The sequence below is a fragment of the Lathyrus oleraceus genome, chromosome 7, assembly GCF_024323335.1.
Source record: "Lathyrus oleraceus cultivar Zhongwan6 chromosome 7, CAAS_Psat_ZW6_1.0, whole genome shotgun sequence".
NCBI lineage: Eukaryota > Viridiplantae > Streptophyta > Magnoliopsida > Fabales > Fabaceae > Lathyrus > Lathyrus oleraceus.
The window spans coordinates 66,108,931-66,123,312 of NC_066585.1; the positions used below are offsets into that span (position 1 = coordinate 66,108,931).

At 35.0% G+C, this 14,382-nt stretch overlaps 1 protein-coding gene across 1 annotated transcript; it reads left to right on the plus strand.

Annotated features, from left to right (window-relative positions):
• Window positions 1–5,397: 5,397 nt before the first annotated feature.
• Window positions 5,398–12,007, plus strand: LOC127100932 (uncharacterized). Its single transcript, XM_051038242.1, has 14 exons — window positions 5,398–5,783; window positions 5,877–7,193; window positions 7,275–7,411; window positions 7,495–7,615; window positions 7,718–7,816; window positions 7,921–8,220; window positions 8,338–8,445; window positions 8,550–8,621; window positions 8,824–8,910; window positions 9,886–9,957; window positions 10,071–10,160; window positions 10,823–10,930; window positions 11,216–11,284; window positions 11,609–12,007. Exons 1-14 carry the CDS (start codon window positions 5,532–5,534, stop codon window positions 11,681–11,683), a joined length of 2,907 nt encoding a protein of 968 aa, XP_050894199.1. The 5' UTR covers window positions 5,398–5,531; the 3' UTR covers window positions 11,684–12,007.
• The last annotated feature ends 2,375 nt before the right edge of the window (window positions 12,008–14,382 follow it).

Below are 14,382 nucleotides of genomic sequence, written 5' to 3' on the forward strand. Positions count from 1 at the left end.
TTGAGAGAGAGAGAGAGAGAGAGAGAGAGAGAATGTTTCAGTGTATGCTTGCGCGCCTCTCAATGTTGATTGATGTCCTTTATGTATAAGTGAAAGGACCGTTGAAATTGATGGCAGATAATTTGTCTTGAATAGGAATTAATGCCATAACTTCTGTTGTTTCTTGCCAAAACAACTTTGTCTCCCTGAATAACTTCTTTCCAAATATAGTTCCTTTCCATTTGAGTTTGAAGTTAACGTTACTCTTTCTGTATTAGGAAATCCATTATCAAAGTCTGCGTGACTCTGGGAATCTTGGAATCTTGCTGTGTTGATTCGGAGCTTTTGATGTTTATCTTAAGGAGTTCTGATGATGTCTTCAGATGACGCTGAGAGCTTCTGGAATGATATACCGTTGTTCAGAGTCAGAACTTCTAGAGTGCACTTCTTCTTCAGATGCTTCTGATATTCTGCTGTTTTGCTCAGAGTTAGAACTTCTTGAGCGTGTTTCTACTTCAGATGCTTCTGATCTTCTGATAATTTGTATCTGATATGATTCTGTATCTGATGACGTCATCAGATCTCTTCCTTCTTTCCTTAGAACCCTGCACACTTAGAAACTTTTTGTTAGGGTGCCATTTTTGGTTTCATCCTTTGTTATCATCAAAATCATGGAATCTGTTGTAGAACAATTTTTGTTCTTACATCCAATACATCAATATCTTCTCCAAACACTTCAGATAACTGAATTTGTTCCAGTTGCTCCAATCAGACCTCCAATACCACTACGAGATTCATAACCAAAAGCCTTGCTTGGTTTCCAACTATTGAGAGGCAACCTCGGGATACAAGGCACCAATGAACTACTAAACAACATGTACAACATTGTTTGATAGCACAATTCATAGGCGATAGAGGAAAGGTTGCTTCTTCTCAAAGAAAGCCTGCACAACGCGTCTCGGTGAGGAAATGTTTCTCAATAGGCTATGCCAAAGATAAATTAAGTTGTCACCCCTAAGCTTACCGCATCCAGAAGGCATGAAGCTCTAAAATCGTTGAATCACCAAAGGAGCCAGAAACATCAGAGTCCACCTCAAATCCCTCATGGTAGATCGAGGAAGCCATGCTCCTCCATGGGCCCAGGTAGAAAAGAAGTGGCCAAAGAATCTTCAGAAGCAACCTCTGTGTGCCTGCATTTTGGATATCCAAATATCAAAATAAATGGAGAAGTCTATTAAGCCAAACGAGTACAACGAGAAGGGGACAAGGATGAGCACGTGTAACTCGTCAATGAACGATTGAATTACTTCTATGTTGATGAAGCCTCCAAGTATAAATTGTTTGCGCTAACCTTGATAGGGCCGATCAGGCTATGATTCAATGCTCTACCGGACAGGAGCATTGAGTCATGAACGAACTTCTGCAAGAGATTCACCACTCACTTTATTGTCCATAAAAGGTAACCGATGAATGTATCCACCTTGAGTAGGATCACTCAAGGAAATAATCAAATCCTACGTTCTTACATCCACCGATTCGCATAAGTGGTCGTTAAAGTAGAAGGAGCTGCAGGAGGTCTAAAGCGTTGGACATTCGAGAACAACTTTCTATGGATAACCCCTTCAGATACAAGCTGGGGAGAAGAATGGCTCATACCATGCAATAACTATTGAACATGGCTCAATCTTTCATCAACCATGAGGAAAAGCTGAACACCCGATTTGTCAACCTAGTCGTTGTCGACGCGAATTCTAGCCACTTGATAGGGAAGGATTCTCACTGGTAGAAAGATAAATCTGACTACAGAATGGATGATCGGTACGATAAGTACACGCCATTGAATGCATTACGAGATAATATTTATCAAGAGTGTGCTAACATAGAGTTATGAAAGGACGAAAATAGATCCCCATTTCCAATCAGAGAATCATCTTGAACGGGTAAGACAAAGTACTTATGCTTCCACAAGGTCCACGACCACAACACTGATGATTGAAAATAGATGAAGAATGTTATTTAGCGGTTGATAAAAAGAGGTTGATTGTCTGAATACGTGAAGGGAGGAAAATGAGAAAGAGAATAGTCAACTGACACCATCTGGCAGAGCTCCATGCGCAGTATAATCCTTAACCTCACCATCACCCAAATCCCGATAATAAGGAGCATGGTAAGTTTTGATGAAATTTTGGGCTTCTTCCCTATTCAAAGCAGCGACCTTCATCTCTGGGGTAACCAAAGCAAGTGAGGCCAAATCTTTTGTAACTACAGATGGTACAACCGCAAATCTGACTACACGATCACCCCCTACGTCTTCGTCAAAAAGAAGAGCATTGGAAGAAGAATCATTATAGGAAGTTTATCTATCAAGAGAATCACTAGAAAACGTCTCCGACTCTGAATCATCAGACACATGTATAACAATGGGATTTGATCGATCATTAACTGAATGATGAGAATCTGAATTGGAGAACTTTTTTGTTGCAACTAAAGGGGAAGAATCTCTACTCCCAGAATCGCTAGACAAAAAAAATCTATGTAAAAATAAATAGCAACAGAATATTATCTTTAATACTTATCAATATTTCTCTTCATCTCACACCATATCTTTGATCACATCATATTGAAAATATATCTTCATCCTCTTTACCTTTTCTTTTTCACTTGAAAACACATTTATATAATAATAGCTTTGTTAAATCTTATTTTTTTCCTCAAATTTTTATAAAATTATTTTATAAAGTTAATTACCTTTTCTTTTTCATTTGAAAAATAATTATGTAATTATAGTTTTGCAAAATCTTATATTTTTTTCAAATAATTATAAAATAATTTTTTATGGAGCAGTCCAAAGCCCGTTTGGTCGGCCCAGACCGACCCATAAAAAACATAGGTTCGGCGGGTTGGGCCAAAAAGATAAGATCGTGTTTTTTCAAACTTTTTTCAGTCCAATTCGTGCTAAAATATCGCAAACTCAGCTCTCAATTAATACACGATAAAAAAATTTATGTCATTAGCAAGGATCCGTCATTGAATATGAGTATAATAATCTCGCATATCGTTACACGATACAATTATACTCTCTCGTACAGGAAGACATGGATAGCTAGGACTAAGGCGGTTGAACGAGTATTCAGAAATTGGGAGGATTCATACAAAGAACTTCCACAATACCTGGTGGCACTTAAGTATTATGCTCTGGGGACTGTTTCCATTTTGGAGATCTTGCCAGCATATACCCTAGATGGGACTTGTGTTAGTGGCAATGGAATATTCCACCGACTGTTATGGGCGTATGAACAATGCATAAAAGGTTTTGCTTTATGTAAACCTATTATACAAATTGATGGAACATGGTTGTACGATAAATATAAAGGAACGTTACTTATGGCAGTGGCACAAGATGACAACAACAACATTTTCCAATCGTCTTCGCTCTAGTTGAAGGGAGACTGCTAGTGGATGAAGTTTTTTTCTTAAAAATCTCTGATTACACGCTGCTCATTAGCCTAACTTTAGCTTGATTTTAGACAGACATCCATTAATTGAGAATGCTTATAAAAACCTTGAAAATAGAAGGCATGATCCTCCTTCTACACATGTATCTTGCATTAGACACATCGCTCAAAATTTCAGGCGGGAGATCAAAGACGATATGCTACAAAAGAAGATTGCAAATGCAGGGTATGGATTAACAAAACCTTCCTTCAAACACTACCGCGAAGAGATCAGATTGACAAATGCATATGCAGTAAGGTGGATCGACAATATTCCATTGGAGAAGTGAACCGGGGCATTCGACAATGTTCAACGATAGGGCCAGATGACAATAAATCTCCTGGAATCAATGAACTATGTCTTTAAAGGCATTTGAAACCTACCGATAATAGCTTTGGTGAGAGCAACCTACTTTAGGTTAGGGTCAATGTTTGAGATCATACGTTCAAAATGGGGTTTATTGTTACAATCGAGGCAAGTGTTTAGTGAAACTTCAATGAAATTCATTAAGGAGGAAGCTGGCAAAGCTAACACACATGTGGTCACAATGTTTGACCGGAGCAAAGGTTGGTTCAGTGTAGATGAGACAATGAACCAAATGAGGGGATGCCAAGGGGATACTACTGAGTAGAACTAGATAGAGGTTGGTGTGATTGCAGAAAGTTCAAAGTCTTCTGTATATCTTACTCCCATATCATATCGTTATACTCAAAGGCTCTGCAGAACCCTTCTAACTTACTATTTGTTGTTTACAAAGTCATAAACCTATGTAATATGTACAATAATAACTTTCCGATGGTAGCAAAGGAGGACTATTGGTCTGCATATCGAGGAGAGATAGTTTGGCACAATGAAAACATGTGAAGAAAGAAAAATGGTCGTTCTAACAACATGCATATTCGAACCGAAATGGATATGACGAACAAAATGGTGAGATTATGTAGTTCATGTCGTCAGCCTGGACACAATCGTACAAACCATCTCAATTTTGGAGCAAGCTCCACAAGATAATTTTATATGTAACTATTTTATTTGATATTGGAAACAACATTCATTTCATTAATATCATAACATTTGGTTACCACAACTTAAACAACAACTAAACAATAATATAAACAATAACTAAAAAACAATACAAACAAATACAGCGACTAAACAACATATATATGTGATTACAACCATCAAGACAATTGCCTCACCACTATGCATCATAATATGACAATCTCTGTCAGTTTTAACTGAGTCCCAGAAACGACTTTTTTCATTGTCCTCGTACACCGTAACAAGCCTTTGAGTTCTTATGATCTTTTCACTATCTGTAATGTCTCAATCTAACCAACGAATCAAACTCCTATTAAGATACTCGAACGTCTCGGTGCTTTAGAGTCAGATCTTCATCAGAAGCTTTACTGCTGAATAAATCAAATCGACGTTTCTCTTGTGTACATAAGACAACATATAAGACGACATTTTCAAGAAAAAATGAAGGGAAGACTTAGAATATGAGTGAAAAATGACGAAGATGGGATGAAGATCGATGAAAGATGATAGGGATGGGCTAGGATATATATAGAAGATGTTCCTAGAGGATGCATGCGTCAAATGTAGTGACGTGATGTTTAAGCATGCGTCTTGCATGGTAGTGCCTATGTACAATCTTTAAGTGCATGCGTCATCAAGAATGACTATTCCTGTTGCCACGTAATATTTAATTTGAAATATTAGTTATTTTAAAAAATTAATTAAAAATGTTGATGATACCCATTTTGACAACTCAAATAAAAAGTGACAACAACACTATATTTTTTATACTATTGTGAATATTTTGTTTTTAAAATAATTTTTTATCTCGTATCGAGTTTTATGGAACACACAGACTGTTTTGTTACAAGATCTTTTTGTATTAAAACTTAAAAATTTGAAAATAAAAAGCCGAGAAACCACGTCACTACGTTCTGCTGGATAACCCTGCGACCAGAAGAGCGAGAGTGAAAAAAAAAACCGTTGAGATGAAGTTTGATTGATGATAGCAATTGAAGTTCTAAGGTAATACGAAAATGGAGTCTCTTCCTCTCACCACTAAAACCTCATTCCTCACCGCCACTACTCACTTTCCATGGCTTCCATCCTCCAACAGAACAACAACAACAAGAACTGTTTATCTAAATCAAAGAAAAATCAACAAGGTTTTTGCCTCATCATCACACTCACACGATGAACAGAAAAAACCTAAACTCGATAATGAAGACCTCATGGAACTCAAGTTCGGTCGTTTACTTGGCGAGGATCCTAAACTCACTCTTGCCAAGGTATTTTTCATATTATTATTGAATTTCAATTTTGCATTTTTCTATGTATGTTTTCTGTATTTGTCACTATCATTATTATACTTGTTGTTTTAGATTATGGGAAGAAAAACCAACCCTGATGCTTCTTATCTTGATATTGAGAAATCATTTTATAAAAGAAAAAAGGGGAAAGTTGTGGAAATTGAGGAACTTCCATTTGAAGTTGAAAGACCTTGGGCAAAGACTTCACCTCCCAAACCACAACTCGAACCCGTTGATAAGAATGTTGCAATGGAGATTAAGAAACCTAGCTTGCCGCCGAGTAAGTTGGGGAATGTTAGGAGAAGTAGTGTTCCTAAGGCTATTTTGAGAAAACCGTCCTTGTTTAAAAAGGAGGAGGATGGAGAGAAGGATGAAGAGGAAGATGTGTCTTCGAGGTTGGTGTTAAAACCGAATTTGAGTCTGAGTGGACAAGTGAAGGAGAAGTTTAGTGACATGACATTGTTGAGGAAGCCGGGGTTGTCCATTGGTGGGAATAGGGATGGTGGGTTGAAGATGCGGAAAGAAGAGCCGGGTTATGAAGTTGCTAACTTGACGTTGTTGGAACAACCGCATAGATCGGGTTGTAATAAAGAACTAGAGAAATTTGCGGAGCCGGGTGATGGAGTTGGTAAGTTGACGTTGTTGGAACAGCCGCACAGACCAAGTAGTAATAAAGAACTAGAGAAGTTTGCAGAGACAGGTGATGAAGTCGGTACATTGAGCTTGTTGGAACAACCACATAGACCAAGCAGCAAAAAAGAGGAAGAGAAGTTTGACCAGCCAAGTGATGAAGTCGCTAATTTGAGCCTGTTGGAACAGCCGCACAGACCAAGCGGCAAAAAGGAACAAAAGAAGTTTGAAGATCCAAGTGATGAAGTCGCTAAATTGAGTTTGATGGAACAGCCACACAGACCAAGCGGCAAAAAAGAACAAGAGAAGATTGAAGAGCAAAGTGATAAAATCACTAAATTGAGCTTGTTGGAACAGCCACACAAACCAAGCGGCAAAAAAGAACAAGAGAAGTTTGAAGGTCCAAGTGATGAAGTCGCTAAATTGAGTTTGATGGAACAGCCGCACAGACCAAGCGGCAAAAAAGAACAAGAGAAGATTGAAGAGCTAAGTGATAAAATCACTAAATTTAGCTTGTTGGAACAGCCACACAAACCAAGCGGCAAAATAGAACATGAGAAATTTGAAGATCCAAGTGATGAAGACGCTACATTGAACTTGTTGGAACAGCCACAAAGACCAAGCGGCAAAAAAGAACAAGAGCAGTCTGAAGAGCTAAGTAATATAGTCAAGAAGGTGATCTTGTTGGAACAGACACACAGACCGAGTGACAAAGACGAAAAGCAGTTTGGAGATGCGAGAGTCGTAGTCCCAAATGATGTAGGTGCTAATCTTTGTTGCAATTAAGAAATTTGTTACTGTAAGCATAGTTTTTAAATGATTTCATGCTTGATTAATTAGGGATCGGAGCAAGATGAGCAGAGACAACCAGAGGTCCATCAGGAGCCGATCGATTTAAATCAACCGTCTGATTTAAATTCCGTTGGTTCTAAGACGGAGTTGTCCGTCGAAGCTGCAATACAAGGAAAGCCAAAAAGGTATATGAAAATCGATTCAGAGTTGTATGTTTCAGATTATGGTTGCAAATATGTATCATTACTTAAATAAAATTTTGTTATAGATTAGATCAATATGTGAAACAAACCTCCAAACCTGCTGAAGAAAAAACTGCTTCTCTTGATCCTGGAAGTCGCGGAAACAGCGAAGAATCAGGCAATTTTTTTGATGCGTCAGATATTCAGGTCAGATTATGAACTACCCTACTTACTTGTCTATACCAAACATTAGTTATGCATCCATTTCCCTAAATTCCATGTTTTCGATCATGCTTTTTGATTTTGTAGGAAGGCGATGATGCTGATTGGACCAGGGCAGAAGATTTTATTAAGAATGGAGATAGAGACGATGTGGAACTAATAAGCTGCAGCGCCAAGGGTTTCGTTGTAAGTCTTTAGAAAGCAGTAAATGCGACTTTCATTTATAAACGAAAAAACATTTTCCTAGTCTGTTCCATTTTTCTTCTGAACTGGATTAAACCATTTTACAGGTTTCTTTTGGTACCTTGGTTGGATTTCTGCCATACCGTAATCTTTTGTCCAAGTGGAAGTTCTTAGCTTTTGAGTCATGGTTAAGGCAGAAGGGCTTGGATCCATCAATGTACAAGCAAAACTTGGTCACTGTGACAAATAATGATGCTGAAAATAATAATTTGTCAGCTGATCCTCCTTTGCATACGGAGAATGATAGTAAATTTGAAGATAAAGTTTCTCCAGATATGAAATTGGAAGATCTGTTAAGGATTTATGACCAAGAGAAAGTCAATTTCTTATCATCATTTATTGGACAGGTTCGGTATTAAAAACATAAGTGCGCTACCCAAATAGATTTATCTAGTTTTACCACAAAAGGTGAAACTTTAATGTTGTCACTGTTAATATTTAGATGCCAATACTTTGTTTTGCAGAAAACCAAAGCATATGTGTTATTGGCAGACAGAAAATTGAAAAAACTCATATTTTCAGTCAAACCAAAAGAGAATGAAGAACTAACTGAGAAAAAGAGAAAGCTTATGGTAAATGCTTTAGTGAAAGAACTATTCTTAAATTAGCCTGGAGCACGTGTTTTAGATTTAATGCAACAAAGTGGTCTTCATATTCCTTGTGTTTACAATGGCAGGCTAGACTTCAAGTTGGTGATATAGTGAAATGCCGCGTCCAGAAGATAGCTTACTTTGGAGTTTTTGTTGAGGTATATAAAACATTTGGTTATTGTGCAGTTTACTTTTACAAACACATTTTAGATTTACATCGATTAAGCAAGTAGGAGTGTCTTGTTGAGCCTATGCTTGTGCCGCGGCCTCTGTATTTAGCTAGTGCTTGGATGTTATTTCATGGAATCGAGTTTAGAGAAGAAGCAGAAAATTCTAAATATTTACCTGTTATTAATATAGGTTGAGGGAGTTTCTGCACTAATTCATCAGTCAGAAATATCTTGGGATGCCACACTGGACCCATCTAATTATTTTAAGATTGATCAGGTATTTTCCTTCTTGATGGGGTGACTAATTAAAATCTGCATGCTTAAACTTCAAAATATGTTATTCTACAATACAATTAATTTAAGATCTTTTATATTTATTTTCGAGAAGTAATATGTTTTCTTTTTTGCTTATGAAAAAAGCATTGAAACAATCTTGTCTTTTTTGGTTTTTGCTTTTAACGACGTTACGTGGTTTTCTATAAACGTGTCTTATTAAAAACCCATAAGATCATGGTTATTGAATTGAGATTCATTTCGTGAATCATAAGAATTGTTTTTCGAGCTGTGAATCAAATCTTATTATGTATCGTATGTGTTAAGAGTCTCACGTAGGACAATATATAGCCTGAACATGTGCTTATAACTGGGGGCAATCTTCACGCTACAAGTTGGTTTTGTAGGGATGAGTTAGGCTCAACCACATTTCTTAACAGTATGATACATTACTCATAAAAATATGATATTTTTAAGTAAAAACATGTAACGTAGCTTAATTGTAAGCTAATACTCCCTCGGGTCTAAAATATAAGCAAAGAGGTACATGTATTTGATCCAATTTAGACCAAATACATGTACAATTTTTCTTATATTTAGGAAATGAAGGAGTATATCATATTCAAACCTCAAAATAACTTAAGATTCAAGTAATAAATCAAATGAAAAAAGAAAAGTGGGTGGTTATACAAAGTTGACAAAAAAAGTGGCTGACGACAGTAAGTTTAGGTAGTGAATCAAGTTTCATTATAGTGATTCATGATTTAACATAATGAATCGGGATTCAATGAGCTTCATGTCCAAAAAAGATACACACTGAATTTTTATCAACTTGGTTCAATTTTGAATCCAACCGACATATGATACACACTAAGAAAGATAATATTGAGATATTATAAGATACATGAATATCTTCTAGCAATTTACCTAGTTATAGTTCTTGTGTATTTATCTTTATGCCTACTTTTTTTTTGCACAGGTTATAGAGGCAAAAGTTCACCAAATAAACTCTGCTCTTGGGCGCATATTTTTATCATTAAAGGAGGTCACGGTAATTATCTATATGGTTATTTTCTTTGAAGTGCTTCCCTTATTTTGTAAAGTCTAAGTAAACTAAGCAACATTTGACTCCTAATTCAAAAAATCATTGCCTGCATATTACAGCCTGATCCATTGATGGAATCCTTAGAGTCTGTATTTGGGGATCATGAATCCTTTGGTGGGAGATTGGAAGCAGCTCAAACTGATGCAGAGGTAATCTTGACATGAAAATAGAAGTGACCTGAAATTTAAAAAATAAAATAATAATACAGTACGTATTGTATTGATTAAATGACTGTGTTGTTGGATCTTACTGTGTCAGTAGTTTAGTAACCAACAAAAGGCTTATGAGAATTTAATTTTCAGGAATTGACATTCAGAGTCAATCAATCAAACATTTTGTACTTTTCTGTTTAATTTCAGACTGCAAGTTTTCCGAATCTAGATTAAGTTATTGTAAGCTATGTTCGATAAATTTATTTTCTGCTTGATGATAAATCCAAGGGTAAATTAAGTAAATAAGAAATTCTGATGTGATGTTCCAAGTATTTTTAAGAAAAAGAAGAGTTCAGACAAGTGTCTATGTAGGGTCATAACTTTTAGTACAAGATGAAAAGATAATTTTGAAATAATAGCCGCTTTCTGCATTTTGTTCCACTATTCAAGTTTCAACTTTTGGCCCTTTGGTTATGCCAGCATTCCATTTAATAATATTTTCATTTCAATCATTTCATTTAGATGCTGTCTGTGATGTAGCAGAGAAATAATTATTCTTGCCCTACAATGAATCATTGATAAGCATGCAACACTTATTTTGTTGTCTCGTTAATATGTGGTTCGGAACAATTAATCATATTATGCTCATTTTTGGACAGTGGTCTGAAGTTGAATCTCTTATAAAAGAATTGCAAAAAATTGAGGGAGTCCAGTCTGTTTCAAAAGGCCGTTTTTTCAGGAGCCCTGGTTTAGCTCCCACATTTCAGGTACGGATTCGAATATTCAAACCTCAGCATAATATAATGAATCATACTTGGATTTGCATTTTATTGTTTACTTGAAAGAATATTAGTTCATTTTTTATTCTGTCAATCGAGCTGACATGATGCTTTAGGATTCTGCATATGGTTTATGATATTTTATTGTTCTAGTATTGATCTTACTTGCTTTCTTATTGTTTTTGTTCGTCGTATGTTTCCGGAATCATTTTAATATTTATAAGCAAACTCAGTCTCTTGATTTATCTGCACGCCGATCAAATTTTGTTCCAGGTTTATATGGCATCCATCTTTGCGGATCAGTACAAGTTGCTTGCCCGTTCAGGAAACAGAATACAAGAGGTAATGCTATAAAATCTGTTTTCCCTTTCAGTAATATTCATTTTTTTCTTTTTACTACTGAAGATGGTTTCTGGAGTTATATACACTTCATGATATTTTTCTTTTTGACACGACGTTGCATGCTAGAAATGCTAGCAACGCAAACTTTTTAATACATTCACTTATTTGCATATGCTTTCTGGCGGTTTGTTTGGTTTGTTTGTTTCTGTTTTCTTCTCTTCTCTTTGTTATTCAAAATACTGGTAGTCTACTAATGGAAATCACATGTTTTTGTACTCATGCATAGTATAATTTAACCCTAATCAGTAATCATAATTTGAGCAGGTGATGGTTCAAACTGTTTTAGATAAAGAAGAGATGAAGTCAGCTATTATGACATGTGCAAGTAGGGTAGAATAGTTGTGGCCTATGGCTCTAAACATGTCATTGCCAGATTTTTGGTGATTATACATTCTTTTGGGGAGTGCTGGCTGCAACCATAGGAGCATTTCAAGGAAATAATAGAGGTTTGTGGCAAGGATCAAAGTTTTCTTTCCCCAAAGAAAAAAAGGCTTGAAACTGCACTCTCCAAGGAAAACGATATATTTGTGTTTTTTTTTGTACAGCACCAATTGAGAAATTATTAAATCTTCGCGGTCGGGTCTATTCGTGTATTTACGCAGATATACGTATATCTCTTTGGTAATTTGAACATATAAAATCCAGGCTGGCATTGTTGGGACACTGAATGAGGAAGATAAAGGAGTGATGTTGAGAATTAAGAGAAAGAATAAAAAGCTTGCATACAGGGATATGATGAGAATCAAAGTGTTTTAGTAAATAATGAGGTGATTACAATCATTGGCGTAATTAGTTACTTATATAGCAAACTACTGGAACAACTACTAACAAATATAACCATCTTAACAAATTTTTAAAACTAACAAACAGATTACTTGTTCTGTAAGTAATTGACTTACAAATTGAATTCAAGAGATTTACTTAACAAATGTAAGAAGTCAAGGTTTGATGAATTTATGCCTCTAATTCATTTGTTCTTGTCACTAGGAGATCACCAACATACAATCATGTTATCATATATTCTTTGTCCCTTGAATGTTTCACATATTCTCCATATTCTAATGTGCATTTGGTGAAACCTGGTTGAATACGGAAGTCATAGATTCTCTTGTTCCAAGTTTTAAGTATCTGCTTAACAAGGAATGAACCTTATAGATTCTTTTGTTTCATCTTTTAAGTAGGGATGTAAATTGATATCCATGGGACACATACTATGATATTCGTATCCGGTATCCGTTCCGTTGGATAAATATGATATATGTATCTGTTCCATATTTACACGGGTATCCGTTAAGTGGATAATCCATGGATTTTACGGTACTCGCGAATATTTACAAATATCTATAGATAATATATTTCTTTTTTAAATTGAATTTTTTTTTTGGCTTCTTATAAAAACACAAAAAGTTACAATCGCATAACATCCATATAATTTGCTCTTAATTTAACAAAAGAATTTCATCACATTTATTTTCTTCTTTTTTTCACTAAAATATAATAAAATCCAAACATAATATCCATACATTTCATTTTTAACCAAACAAATAAAAGATACTATGATTATGGTGAGTTATGATGGAATAGCAGACGACAGTGAAGTAGGAAGGAAGACACTAGTTCGATAGAGGAAAGACGAGATTGGTTGATTAGATTGTGAAATTGTTGAAGTGAGGTATGGAATATTGAAGAGCTTAAATATGAAATGGTGAATAGAATTTGTGTGGAATGTGAAAGGTTTTCTTCATAGAAAATTTCAAAAAATATATATATAAAAAGACTAGTTTTTTTAAAAGATGAAAATTCAATCTATAATAAACTAATAATTTTTAAATAATTTTTATAATTTATTAACGGACACAAACATCCACGGATACGGATATCATTAAACTCGTATTCTTATCCATTAACAAACAAGTATTGAAATATCCATTTATTTTATTCGTGGATATTCATTAAGGTAGTCGCTCCATATCTGTGATGGATATTATCCGCAGATTTTATCAATGGATATCCGTAGGTATGAATTCTTTTGTCATCCTTAGTTTTAAGTATCTACTTAAGAAGAAATTAACCTTCCACCCCCATAATTAAACTTGGCACCCCCACATATGTTCATAATTTTCAAATTGTCTATGGAAAATTTGAGTCAAAAGTGCAAATGAAATTTTCGATAACAGACTAAATTTCCGGTAGTTCATTTTAAAATTTCCGATACGATATTTTTATATATTTTACTAGAAAATTCGAAAAGTTTTGTAGTTTATCAGAAATTTCAAAATTTTCAATAATGTAAAAAAATATTTAAAAATTTAGTTTTTCAAAAGTTTCGATATTTTTTATCAAAAATTTCTAAAATATGCAATATTTTTTTGATATTTTCGATAACACAATAGAAAATTCCAAAAAAAATAATTAGTAAAGCCATAAAGATATTATGGTGGTTCCAGATTAAAGTGGGAAGGTGGCAAATTAAGTGCTCCTACTTAAGACCATACAAAGTGTTTTTTTCAACTTAAGCATTTTATTGTACATTAGAGTTTTACACTTTGACATCATTTCCACTTTGTAAACCTATTTCATATCAATTGGGTTTTTTTATTAACTTGTCTTATGGCGCCTCTGGACTTCATCAGGAAATCTTGACAAATGGTTATCCACCCAGTTTTCTACTCCTTTTTTATCTCTGATTTTCAAGTAAAATTATTATAGTAACAATACCCATCTTATCAATATTAGCTTTGCATTCTTCTTGGAATTAAGTACTCTATTGCTGAGGGGTTTGTATATACTATCACCTTAGTGTCAACCAACTAGGATCTCAACTTATCAAAAGCAAATACAATAGCCAACAACTTATTTTCAGTGGTGGTGTAGTTAAGTTGAGTCTCTATCAGTGTCTTACTAGCATAATAAATGGTATGAAATGCTTTATCGTGATGTTATCTCATAATAACTCCAATAGCAAAGTCACTTGAATAACACATGAGCTCGAATGGTTTGGTTCAGTTAGGTGCATTCACAATTGGTACAAATATCAA